General features: G+C 44.5%; 1 protein-coding gene across 1 annotated transcript; it reads left to right on the top strand.

Moving 5' to 3' along the window:
- The first annotated feature begins 170 nt into the window (after nt 1-170).
- PITHD1 (PITH domain containing 1) lies at nt 171-11209 on the top strand. The gene is made up of 6 exons (XM_079987813.1): nt 171-471; nt 4173-4216; nt 4772-4849; nt 7470-7574; nt 8953-9061; nt 10410-11209. Exons 1-6 carry the CDS (start codon nt 274-276, stop codon nt 10509-10511), a joined length of 636 nt encoding a protein of 211 aa, XP_079843939.1. The 5' UTR covers nt 171-273; the 3' UTR covers nt 10512-11209.
- The last annotated feature ends 1956 nt before the right edge of the window (nt 11210-13165 follow it).

The raw sequence follows: 13165 nt of genomic DNA, 5'->3' as shown, positions 1-13165 counted from the left end.
TTGGACTAGATTAGTTCAGGCTGTGCGGGGACACTCTATACTTTTTCTAGCTCTGTAACGAAACGGGCACCGTGTTTCAAGAGACAAGGGAGGAGCCAAGGGAGGCCGGCCTCATCTCACAGGGCCGGGAGATGCCTTTGAAGGCGGCGCTGCGCATGCTCTGCCATTGTTGACATCCGGGTTCTTTCCCTCTGCTCAGTGCGTGTGGCTGCGTGTTTGCTGCTGTCGCTGCGGGGAACGGGGCGTGCGGGGGGCGTCGCCACGCGCTCGGCCATGTCTCACGGGCACAGTCACGGCGGGGGCAGCTGTTGCCATGGCGACGACCACGAAGAGCCTCCCGAGCGGCGCGGCCAGGCCTGGGGCCTTTACCTGCGCATCGACCGCGAGCGCCTGGAGTGCCTGAACGAGCGGAGGGAAGGCAGCGGGGCTCTTGTCTTCCGCGCCTGGGAAGACCGCGGGGACCGCCAGAAGGTCTGCCCTCCTTTTTTTCTTTCTCGCCTCCCGGAGGGGTTGGGGGGGGAGGAGCTTGTGGCCGTTTCGGTGCTGCTGAGCTGCAGCTCCTCCCAGGCCTCGTCATGGGCTGTGCCAGGGAGTTGTAGCTCGACAACACCTGGAGGGCGTTGGTGCAATGCACCAGCACAGGTTGCTACACTAGACCCCATGTTGCTGAAGTACAACTCTTGACATCCTTGCATGGGTGCAGCCAGGATTTATTTTGGGGGGAGGGGCAGACTTTAGGTTAGGGGGTCAGAATCGAGTTGTCTTCGACGCAATTGTTCAGTTAGTTAAGCACCTGATTGGGGGCACCTGCTGCTCCCCCTGGATGCACCCATGCATCCCTATCATTGGCCATCTGGCTGAGTCTGATGAGAGTTGGAGTCCAGCAACATCTGGAGGGCCACAGGCCTCCCCATTCCTGGCGTAGATATCGACCCAGCAAAGGTGCTGGTTATGGGGAGGGGCAGAGGGAGGGTCAAGGGTGTGTGTCAAACGCCCAGGCACTAACCCTCCCATTCATTATGATTGGATGCATGTGGTAACTGCGCAGAAAGGTATTTTTCCATGTACAAATTCTAACTCAGTTATGAAGTGGAAACTTTTAAAAAATCCTAAGCATTTTCCAGAGAGGTAACAGTGTTTATTCTGTTGCAGTAGAAACAAGGCTTATCTATATAAGATATCTGTATAGAATCATAGAATCATAGAGTTGGAAGAGACCACAAGGGCCATCGAGTCCAACCCCCTGCCAAGCAGGAAACACCATCAGAGCACTCTTGACATATGGTTGTCAAGCCTCTGCTTAAAGACCTCCAAAGAAGGAGACTCCACCACACTCCTTGGCAGCAAATTCCACTGTCGAACAGCTCTTACTGTCAGGAAGTTCTTCCTAATGTTTAGGTGGAATCTTTTTTCTTGTAGTTTGGAACCATTGCTCCGTGTCCGCTTCTCTGGAGCAGCAGAAAACAACCTTTCTCCCTCCTCTATGTGACATCCTTTTATATATTTGAACATGGCTATCATATCACCCCTTAACCTCCTCTTCTCCAGGCTAAACATGCCCAGCTCCCTTAGCCGTTCCTCATAAGGCATCATTCCAGGCCTTTGACCATTTTGGTTGCCCTCCTCTGGACACGTTCCAGTTTGTCAGTGTCCTTCTTGAACTGCGGTGCCCAGAACTGGACACAGTACTCCAGGTGAGGTCTGACCAGAGCAGAATACAGTGGCACTATTACTTCCCTTGATCTAGATGCTATACTCCTATTGATGCAGCCCAGAATTGCATTGGCTTTTTTAGCTGCTGCGTCACACTGTTGGCTCATGTCAAGTTTGTGGTCAACCAAGACTCCTAGATCCTTTTCACACGTACTGCTCTCAAGCCAGGTGTCACCCATCTTGTATTTGTGCCTCTTATTTTTTTTGCCCAAGTGCAATACTTTACATTTCTCCCTGTTAAAATTCATCTTGTTTGTTTTGGCCCAGTTCTCTAATCTGTCAAGGTCATTTTGAAGTGTGATCCTGTCCTCTGGGCTGTTAGCCACCCCTCCCAGTTTGGTGTCATCTGCAAATTTGATCAGGATGCCCTTGAGTCCATCATCCAAGTCGTTGATAAAGATGTTGAATAAGACCGGGCCCAAGACAGAACCCTGTGGCACCCCACTAGTCACTCTTCTCCAGGATGAAGAGGAACCATTGATGAGCACCCTTTGGGTTCGGTCAGTCAGCCAGTTACAAATCCACTGAGTGGTAGCATAGTCAAGACCACATTTTACCAGCTTCTTTACAAGAATATCATGGGGCACCTTGTCAAATGCCTTGCTGAAATCAAGGTAGGCTACATCCACTGCATTCCCTTCATCTACCAGGCTTGTAATTCTGTCAAAAAACGAGATCAGGTTAGTCTGACATGACTTATTTTTCAGAAATCCATGCTGACTATTGGTGATCACAGCATTCCTTTCTAGGTGCTCACAGACTGTTTGCTTAATGATCTGCTCCAGAATCTTCCCTGGTATTGATGTCAGACTGACTGGGCGGTAATTATTTGGGTCCTCTCTTTTCCCCTTTTTGAAAATAGGGACAACATTTGCCCTCCTCCAGTCTGCCGGGACTTCGCCTGTTCTCCAGGAATTCTCAAAGATGACTGCCAGTGGTTCTGAGATCACATCTTTCAGTTCTTTTAATATTCTTGGATGCAGTTCATCTGGCCCTGGAGACTTGAATACATCTAAACTAGCCAAGTATTCTTGTACTATCTCCTTAGTTATTCTGGGCTGTGTTTCCTTTGCTGAATCATTTGCTCCATATTCTTCAGGTCGGGCATTGTTTTCTTTATCGGAGAAGACTGAGGCAAAGAAGGCATTGAGGAGTTCAGCCCTTTCTGTGTCCCCTGTTTGCATTTCACCATCTTCTCCTCTGAGTGACCCCACTGTTTCTTTGTTTTTCCTTTTGCTACGAACATACCCATAAAAGCCTTTTTTGTTGCTTTTAACCTCTCTAGCAAGCCTGAGTTCATTCTGTGCTTTAGCTTTTCTGACTTTGTGTCTACACGTGCTGGCTATTTGTTTGAATTCCTCTTTGGTGGTTTCCCCCCTTTTCCATTTTTTGTACACATCCTTTTTTAATCTTAACTCAGTTAAAAGTTCTTTAGATAGCCACCCTGGCTTCTTTAGGCACCTTCCATGTTTCCATCTCATTGGTATTGCCTGAAGTTGTGCTTTTACTATCTCCCTCTTAACAAACTCCCAGCCATCATGAACTCCCTTTCCTTTTAGTATTACTGTCCATGGGATCTCACCCAGCACTTCCCTAAGTTTTATGAAGTCGGCTTTCTTAAAGGTCTTGTTACACCACCTGGTCCAGTCAGTTTGTGTATTGACTGGAAAGGGTCAGAGAGGTGGCTGTGCCATCTGGCATTATTGCTTATGTCTCCTGATAGATTCCCAGTGCACACTATGTTATAGGACTGTTTTATAGGTAGTTAAGTTGTAGTTGCCTGTATTGGATTTAAAGTGCAAAGAGGTTTGAAAGAAGACAGACTTGGATTTGTATGTGTTTGCCTAGATGTCCAGAATTCTGTGCCTAGAAAATTACTGCATTCTGCAACTGAGATGAATTAAGGCAAATTATATATTTTCTGTCTGTGCACTTAAAATTCAGGTTTTGAAGTCACATTGAATTATCTGGGCAAGAATAGTATGGGCATAGAGAACAGGGTTAGACTGACAGCAGGTGTGGTCTGTGAGTCACAGCGCATTAGTTCTGGGAGGCATAATAGATGGCCTCTCCCCCAGGCTTGGAAATAGCCACCTGCCTAGGGTGGATCATTATTGCTTCCAGGCAATCCAAGAGGATGGTCTTGCAGAGTGGAAGCAGATTCCTCCTCAATTTTTCAAGGAGAAAACGAATAAGTAGCATAACTTATTTGCTGAAATATGTGGGCTGAGGTAACATATATACATTTAATTGCAAGGCTTTCTTTCAGTTTATGTTGCTACTGCCCGGCCTGCATGCATCCAGACTTTTCTTCTTAGCTGTGATGGCTAGGAACTTGTTCTTTAAAAATTACAACCCAAAAGTAGCCTCTGGTTTTCTCAAGGTGCCATGCAGGACAACATTTTTATTCACTGGATATAAATTTCCTTATATTAAATGGAGTTTTATGTTTCTTCTAGTTTGTAGAAAGTGATGATGATGAAGAGCTTTTGTTTAATATTCCGTAAGTACCTATTTTGCATGAGTGCATGATTTATTGACATTCACGTCTCTCCATGTTCAGTGCTGTTTTTTCCTCACTCTTGAAATGCAGAGCATTTGGGTGGCAGTCAAGCTGTAAGAGGTAATTTTGGAAGATGGCTACTATAATTTTATTTTTGTTTCTACCTGATTTTCAGGAAAGACTGACTCTCAAAGCAGGTTGCAATTAAAAATCCACAAAAACAGTGATGTGTTAGGGATATGTGAAGTGTTTATGGCACTCTCCAGCAGCTGATGCCATAATAGAAATTTCAGAGGGGGGTGCAGAAGGAGCTGTGGGTAGACTGGGCGGCAGTATGACTGGTGGTAAAGATGGCAACCCACAGCAACAGTCTTTCCAATGTTCTGAAGAGTCATCAGACAATGTTGAAGGTGTGGCATTCTTACAGCAAGATTTTAATCATATGAGTACAGATTATGTTACACTTTAGTACACCACCTAGGAATCTTCTGGATTGTTAAAAAATGCTTTAAATCTACTGTACTTGGAAAACCAGCAATCTGTCTCTTGTTGCAGTTTTACCGGCAATGTGAAACTAAAAGGGATAATTGTGATGGGAGACAATGATGACACACACCCATCAGAAATGAGACTGTAAGTGGGGCTGAAGGGGAAATATTTTGTGGGGGAATTGTTGTGCTGTGCAAATGCCTAATCCTACCAAGACAATAACTGAGTGGTTATTCTTTTTTTTTCTTTTTTCTTTTTTTCTTTAGCTCTTCTATTATTCTAGTCAATACTGGCCATTGTGTAACTTGCAGTAAACGGTTAAGTTCAGTAAATTTGAAATTGCCCATGCCCAAATTCTGTGCCCGAAGAACTGTCTTTCTTTACTCTCATAACTTCCAGGTCATCATGTAGCAGTGACAGCAGAAGCTACAGTTGGCAGAATTTGTCAAGATCAGGCTACTATACTAACACGTGCTCCTCCCTTGCTTTCCTGCCACTGCTGAATGGTCCCTGTGCCCCAGTCCTACGTAGAAGAAAGTAGGAGAGTGCCTCCCATTCTTCAGCTCCTTCTTTCCTCAGGTGTCTGCTTTCTCCCATTTCCTTCTAACCATCTTGCCACTTGGCAAGCCTTCCTTCCACTCCCACCTCACCTTGGTAGCACATAGTGTACTTAAGGTACTCTTCGCACCTTTGTCGCCTCTGAACAAAATACAGGATGCTAGTTCTTAGGTGGAGCCCATAAAAATAGGGCCATACAAATAAAAGCTTATGATATGACCTGTGGGACCCCCTAGAAATCATACAGTGGTGCCCCGCAAGACGAACGCCTCGCAAGACGGAAAACCCGCTAGACGAAAGGGTTTTCCGTTTTGGAGGCGCTTCGCAAAACGAATTTCCCTATGGGCTTGCTTCGCAAGACGAAAATGTATTGCGAGTTCCTGCGGGGTTTTTTTCCCTTTCCCCCCCTTTTCCTAAGCCCTAAGCCGCTTATCAGCTGATCCGCTAAAAGCCGCTAAACCGCTAATAGCGCTAATCCGCTAAGCTGTCAATGGGCTTGCTTCGCAAGACGAAAAAACCGCTATACGAAGAGCCTCACGGAACGGATTAATTTCGTCTTGCAAGGCACCACTGTACATAGATCCCTCACATTCATCAGGAAGAGTGCACATTTTAACACTCCTGTGTGCAACTGTGAAGACTGAAACTGTAGAATCATGAGAGCCATCTTTAGTGCTGCAGTGGAATATTGCTGCTTTGGCTGTGTGCTCTAGGCAAATTGGCATTTGGCTTTGCTGTCATGGCATTTGCAGGTTGGTGCCCTTAGCAGTTGGGTGCAGGAGCTTCGCAGGTAGCTTGCCGTTCTGTCATCTGTGGTGGTTTGAGGGCATAGTCGCAAAGGAACAGGGAGTTGGTGAATTGGGGATGTGACTGAAGATTCTTAAATTGCTAACTTTTATTAAATCAGTATTTCCCCTAGGTAGCAATGTTGGTACTACTGATCTACCAGCCCAGTTACTCAGAGATCCATGAGTTGTTTGTAGTTCCTTTCTTTTTCAACAGGAGGAGCAGTTTCCTTTTCTAAGTAGTACATTAGGGCAGTACTGTAGTCTTCCAACTACTATTTCAGACCTGGGACTCACCTTCAACTCAAGTATGCATTTGGGGACGTATCTCTTAATTTTTTTTACTACATACAGGTAACTCACATCTATGCTTATTTTAATTACACTATCATAGCTTTGTGTGAGTGGGTAAGGGAAATGATTAAGTAAATGGAGAGTGGAGGAAACCCACTCTCCATTTATTTATTCCCCTCACCTGTGCAAAGCTGCAATTGCGGGCTTACCATGCTTTGGGTAAGCAGTGCAAGGGCCCTGGAAGCATCCCAGAGCCCTTGCACCACATTCCCAGAGCCAGATAAGTGAGGCACTGGGCTTTGGGAATGAGGCATAAGGGCTCTGGCAGGGCCCTAGAGTCCTCCCACCTCCTTCCCAAAGGTGGGCAAGTAGCGCTGGACTTTGCAGGGGGGCTGACTCTGGGGGTTCATGACTTAATTTATCTTTGTGTATATGCATGGACCCCTGGAACCTAGCCCTGATATAAGATGAAAGTTACCTGTACTTTCAGGGTAGTATTTCGGCTGTTGTGACCTACCTTAGATCAATCTGTGACCCAGCAGTGGATCCCAACCCACCAGTGGAGGACCAGTGGAATGGAGCAGGGTAACCATTGTAGTGCCCTCCAGATGTTGACAAACTACAGTTTCCATCATACCTGATTTATGGCCACGCTGGTTGTGGCTAATGGGAGTTGTAGCTCAAAAACATATGCAGCTCCAAAACACAATATTGGGCTGCCTTTGCAATAGATAGACTTAGAGTATGTCAATCAATCAATCTTTGTTACGGTCCAGAGACCCAACAAATCATTACAAATCAATACACAATTCATACTTAGAGCATGTCTTAAGCCAGCCTTCTCCAACCTGGTTCCTTCCTGGTGGTGGTGGGTTACAGATCTTGCCCCCCTGACCTTTGGCCGTGGTGCATGGGAATGATGGCCATAGCAGTCCCAAACAGTTGGAGGGCACCAGGATGTGAAAAATAACTTGTTTTTGTCTTCTGATTTCTCCGGTTGTGTGGTGCTCCTAGCAGTTGGGCTATGTTTCGCAGTACAAAGCCAAATTACTACAGTGGTTGGGATATGTAAGCAAACTTTGAATTTGTGCAGGATGACCTTTGCTGTTGTCTTGTATTTATTTCAGTTTTAAGAACATTCCTCACATGTCTTTTGGTGATACTGCCAGAGAACCAGATCAGATGTTCAGCCTGAATCGTGACGTTACTGGAGAACTGGAATATCCTACAAAGTGAGTCATTGCTCAGCTCTCACAGGGGATGTGCAGAACTCCCTTGTTTTGAAACTGGAAACAAATATTCAACCTGTGCCTCAGCACCATCTCTCTGATAGTTCTCCATGTACCAGATGTCACAACCTTCTCTTTTGAAGTATAATTTGTCATGTTCTTGAGCATAAGGAGCCATGGCAGTTAAATTGGTTAATATTTCTACAGTACAGACATGTTTGGTGTAAGAAACGGAACATAAAGAGAAGGGCAACTGTCTTATTTCCAGACTGATTCTTAATTATATTTTATTTTCTGGTATAGCTCACAAACAGCATTTTTGCCACTGCTGTTTTATGTGGTATGGTGCTTAATTGCTGCTCCTGAAGCGCATGTGTTGGGTGGGAACTAAGCACCATAGCTGGATACATGCAAATTAATAAAGAAGACAAAGAAGGGAAGTTAACTTGATACCTAGACTGTAGAGAAGCTTTTTCCTTACCCAGCTTCTTGAGCTTTTTTCTGCAATTGAGGATTAGAGAGTCTTTTGTGGCGGGAGAAGACTTGAAATGTAGCAAAAGCTATCCATCATGGGGTTTTGGCCTCCTGTTTGTGTGACACCCATTAACTGTCATCATTTGCTCCCATTTCCTTTTGTGATATTATAATTAGTTATTATTGATGTGATGTTTTGTCATTACAACAGAACAAAGGTGATATGCACCATTTTCTGGAATAAAAAACCACAGGAAATTTAAGGGTATGGAAAGTTGCAGCCCTGGTTTTGAAGTAATTCAATTTCTGAATTAACTTCCCAAGGTGACATGATCCCCCATGTGCCCCAGAAGAGGAAAGGCAGGAAGAAGAATGTAGTAGGTTGGTTGTGTTGCTGAACAGACAAAACTGGAATTTCAGAGAGTTAGTAGCCCTCTAAATGGGGGGGGGGGGGGTTACTATGAGGCATAAATAGGCACAACGGTCTCTAAATGTGATCAGTAGTGTAGTCACTGAAAAATCCCAAAAATCAAGAAGTGAATTGAGTGGCTTTAAGGGGCAGCATCTGATAGAGGAGTATTTCAGTAAGGGATCAGGCAGTAGTGGGTCTCTCCCAGAAAAGAAAGATAGCACCAGTGACAAGTGTGCCCTGATTGGTTTGCTGAAACAGCCAAAAATGCTCTAACTGCTGCTGCAATCCAGGAAGTTAAGGTGATCCCTTTCTCCCTTCAGGCTTCGCCAGTTCCTGAGCTTGTGTCTCGGTCTGGAGTTGGTAGAGACAGTGACCCCAAAAACTGTTTTTCTATCCCTATGTGATTATTATTACCCCAGAGACTAGAATGCAATCTCTTGCGTGTCTGTAATGAGAATTGTATATTCAGAACACCAAATTTCTGTTTTGTTTCAGAATTGCTCGCTTCTCAAATGTTTATCATCTGTCCATCCACATCTCCAAGAATTTTGGTGCTGAGACAACAAAGATCTTTTACATAGGCCTGAGGGGAGAATGGACAGAGGTAAGGGGCCAAGATGACAATTGAAAAAAATGTGCAGTTATGAGGAAAGAGGGCCATACAGAGCTTCTTAAATTTGTATAAATTATCAATAGAGATAGAAAAACAAGACAGCCCTAGCCCACGTGCTTCTAGATCAGTACACAATAAAAAAGGAAAAAGAGATGTGGGGTGGGGGGGAAGGGAAGGGAAGCAAAGATAGATCTTGTGCCAGCAGGAAGGCCACCAAGGATACCGTTACTTATTTATAAAATTTCTATACCGACCTTCATCACTGGAGAGTTTATAATAGCAGGAGACAAGTCAAATTACATACAGTTCTGTATGTAATTCTGTCTGGGCAGAGGCTCCAGGGTGGGTGCAAAATCAATGTGACAACCTTGGATGTTGTATATTTAAATGACTCCTAGCTGTTGTCTGCTGTTGTTAGTGGCTAGTGGAAAAGAGCATATGAAAGTCTGTGCTTAAGGTACATCCATAGTAAAACATTAACAAAGTTTAAATGCAACTATTGCATTCTAGTAGGTGCCCACCCCTTATGGTTCTTAGTGCTATTTGCTGTGGTAATGATGAGGAGTATGACGTATACCCAAGTCATGCAGATGAGTCCACAAAAGCTGCTATCCCGTTGAGCTTGCTTGACTTCCTGAAGGTTACTTGTTACTTTTAGCACGTTGTATAAGGAAGCCACCCTTTTGTAAAAAAAAAAAAAAAAGCAGCTTTCCTGCCTTGTCACATCTTGATGCATCTTATGTCTCACAGATGACTCAGTGAGTGGCTGTTTGCAGACATGCCACTTTTATATACCCGCCACTTGATTGCTACAAATCTGGCCCCAGGCTCTCTGTGCAGGATGTGTTTCAGTTATGTGGAAGATCTCTCCTAGGATCTAAAGCAGAGATTCCTTAGATGAGCAGCCTGTCTTCAATCCCACCTGCTGCTCCAAATTGGGGTATGATTGTAAACAAAGCAGTTATAGCTGTTTTGCTGGTTTTCCCTAGTGCAGAGCTCTGCCAGGTTAAAGCAGCCGCTGACTTGTCTTGACAATCCTGCCATTTTTCACTGCACACAGCATACCTGAGTGATAAGGCATGCTAGACTTTGAGGGGACAAGACATGAAAAGAGACATCACTGCATCCCCAAAGAGGTAGATTAGCATCATCTTAAAACTCATCAAAGCATGCACAGGTTACTCAAGGAATCTTTGCGTAGTGAGTATTCTAGGGAAAATGTATGGTGGAAGAGAAGGTCCTGCTAAATGGAAATGGTATCAAAGGACTGCTCTGGCTTTCACCAATTCTCAACTTTACTGCCTTGCATCTTAGGAAGTCTTTTGTCTTTCCTGTACAGCCTCATCGACATGAAGTGACCATCTGCAACTACGAAGCAGCAGCGAACCCAGCTGACCACAAAATTGATCAGTTCACACCGGAGACGCACTTCATTTCCTAAGTGGTTTGTGCACCACCAGACTGCTGTGGAGGCTTCGAAGACTGTCAAACACTTGAGGCTATAAGGAGCATTGTAGCGTTCATTCTTTTGTGGGTGTGAGTGTGGCTGCTTTGGTAAAGCAGGGCACTAAATGCTGGCAATTAGGTACCAATTATTCTACCATTGCTAAGGACAATCATGGCTTGAGATCTTACAAATGTTGAAGGAGTAGGTTTTGGAAATATTGGCCTTTGCCTGCCTGTAACATGGTTGTCTCAACTATGTTGTATCTGTCAGGGCAGAAGTTGGTTTTTTTCAGTCAGAGATCTTCCTGTTCAGTTGCTGCTTCTGCTGGCAATACATAAAGGTGTGAGGCTGGTGGAAGTCTTGGTCTGGGAGTGCTGTACCATCTGAGATTCTGTTCTGCCTCCTGAATGTACTTTATACAGGGGGATAAGTTATTGGTGTTCTAGATGAGCTCTTGGCTAATTTCAAAAGTTAATGTGACTTGTACATGGCAGTATTCATTTGGTTGTGCTCCAGAGAGTGCACCAAAGTACTGCATGCTTCTCCTTGAATATCATCCAGTAAGCTGCTTGCCAAAATGCAACAGTTTCAACTGTGTATCTAAAACCTGAAGAGGGATCTCTCTCTCCTGGGCTTAACTTTCTAACCAGTGTGGCTTAATTTTTTCTAATAAACATGGCAAAGAACGTGTATGTCCCTTGCTTATATCTTTTTTTTTTTTTACCCTCCAAGCAGGAAATCTGCCCTTAGTGCCTGACACAATTGACTGGTACAAAATAAATGTGGAGGAGTACAAAGAGCACAAGAAGAGCCCTGCTGGATCAGATTAAAGGCCTAGCTAGTCCAGTTTTTGGTTCTCACAGTGACAACTGTAGATTTTAAAAAAATCTTTCCCCCCTGCAATGCAGGAATCTCAGCTAAAGCATCCATGACAGATGGCCATCCAACCTCTGCTTAAAAACCTCCCTATCATCACATTTATATTCCACCTTTCTTTCAAGGAGCTCGAGGTGATGTATGTGGTTTTCCCCCTCTCCAGTAGGCTAGGCCAAGAGAAAATGTTTAGTTCAAGATCAGTGATCTTCATGGATTGGGAATTTGAACCCTGATCTCCTTAGTCCTAGTCCAACATGCTAGTAGCCAGTTCTTAACTAAGGCTCAGCCTTAAACCCTTATAGCAGATTATTCCCCATTGAACAGCAGGACTAAAGAGCACGATCCTGTGCATGTTTCCTGGCAAATGTCACTTTACATGTGCCAAAGTAATAAGCCCTTTGTTGCAGCTGAGTATAAACAACAGCCAATCCAGCTTCCTGTACATTTTCAAAATATGTGTGCATTCAGTGTCCACTTTATAGGCTAAAGATGTCAGCCCCTTTCCTATTACACCTTAACATTTGATGAAGGGAGGGAAAAGGAATAATTGTTTCATTAGTAGTGGTGGTTGTGAGCAAGTCCATTTGTTGGCATCCGTCTCAACACAATGGAATGTGCCTCTGAGAGTAAAGTCAGACTATGGGACGCAAGCCTGCGCAGTGTGTATGAAGGTCCCGGGATGCCAAGACAAGAACTCCCTTTTGGTCTCACAGATGTGGTCCAACGGAAAGCAGAGCAGTACGTTTGGCACCAGCTTGGCTGCAGGAGATGCTGTAAGGGAAGGAAGTGTACAAAGCACTATATCCAGCCACCTTAGGGACTCCACTCTGGATTTGTGTAGGGTTTACTCATTAGCCTTTTCTTCTCCCGAAGATATACCACAAGGTAGCGGAGGTTTAGGATCAGTGTTTTCCTTCTAGATGGGCTACCTTCCCAGGTTAATGAACCCCATCTACCCCTCACTTCGCTCTACTGCGCATGTAGAAACTGCCTTATTGTCCGTTGGACCCACTTTTGGTCTAATCTGCTCAATCCACTGGAGCTTGTCTTCACATGCAGAGGAAGTCCCTAACTCAACAAGGGTTTGAGACCCATAGGCTACCCTCATCTGGTTTAGCCAGCCAGTGGAAGCTGTTCCCAGGGCATGGCTATAAGTGAGAGCTGAGTGCAGGGTGGGGACCAAAGGTGGACAAACTACCCCACAGAGAACATGTCCCCTACCTGAGGCACTAGCCCTCCCTAAAATCCCATACCGATTAACACCCACCACCCACTACCAATTAGTGTTTTTCATCTCAGCAGATAGATGAAAATAAGTAATCTTGTTACTGTTGGAACAATTGTGTCAAAGGTCCTTGCTGATTCCCCCTCCCCTCCTTTTTCCTTCCCCCCTCAACTCTTCCTAATTGTTTAAACCAATTCATAAACCAAGAACTTATACATTGACCACTAATAATGAAACACGTAGATATTTTTCCACATTTATTATGCTGTTTTTGTGATATACAAGTGACATGAGAAAACTTGGTATACTTGTTTGTATAACATTATTCTTGTTTATAAAACCCAATTAAAAGAAGTCATTGCCGATCTACCGTTGTACCAGCAGATCCTAATCTATCTTTCGCAGTCATACCCATTGCTAATAGGTGTGGGATGTTAAATTCACAGGAAGGGATCGCCCTCTAACCTGGTATGCTCAGTATGGTCACCTGGTCAGACTTTCAAAATCAAGTCAGGCAAAATTTATCCTGCTAACTCGATACAGTTAG

Source organism: Podarcis cretensis, assembly GCF_951804945.1.
Source record: "Podarcis cretensis genome assembly, chromosome: 8".
NCBI lineage: Eukaryota > Metazoa > Chordata > Lepidosauria > Squamata > Lacertidae > Podarcis > Podarcis cretensis.
The sequence above is the reverse complement of the archived record's forward strand: the minus strand, read 5'-3'. Positions and strand labels throughout refer to the sequence as shown.

Coding starts and splice junctions, on each gene's coding strand:
- PITHD1 (XM_079987813.1), top strand. CDS start 274: ATGTCTCACGGGCACAGTCACGGCGGGGGCAGCTGTTGCCATGGCGAC. Junction 472..4,172: donor ACCGCGGGGACCGCCAGAAG/GTCTGCCCTCCT, acceptor TGTTTCTTCTAG/TTTGTAGAAAGTGATGATGA. Junction 9,062..10,409: donor TGAGGGGAGAATGGACAGAG/GTAAGGGGCCAA, acceptor TTTCCTGTACAG/CCTCATCGACATGAAGTGAC.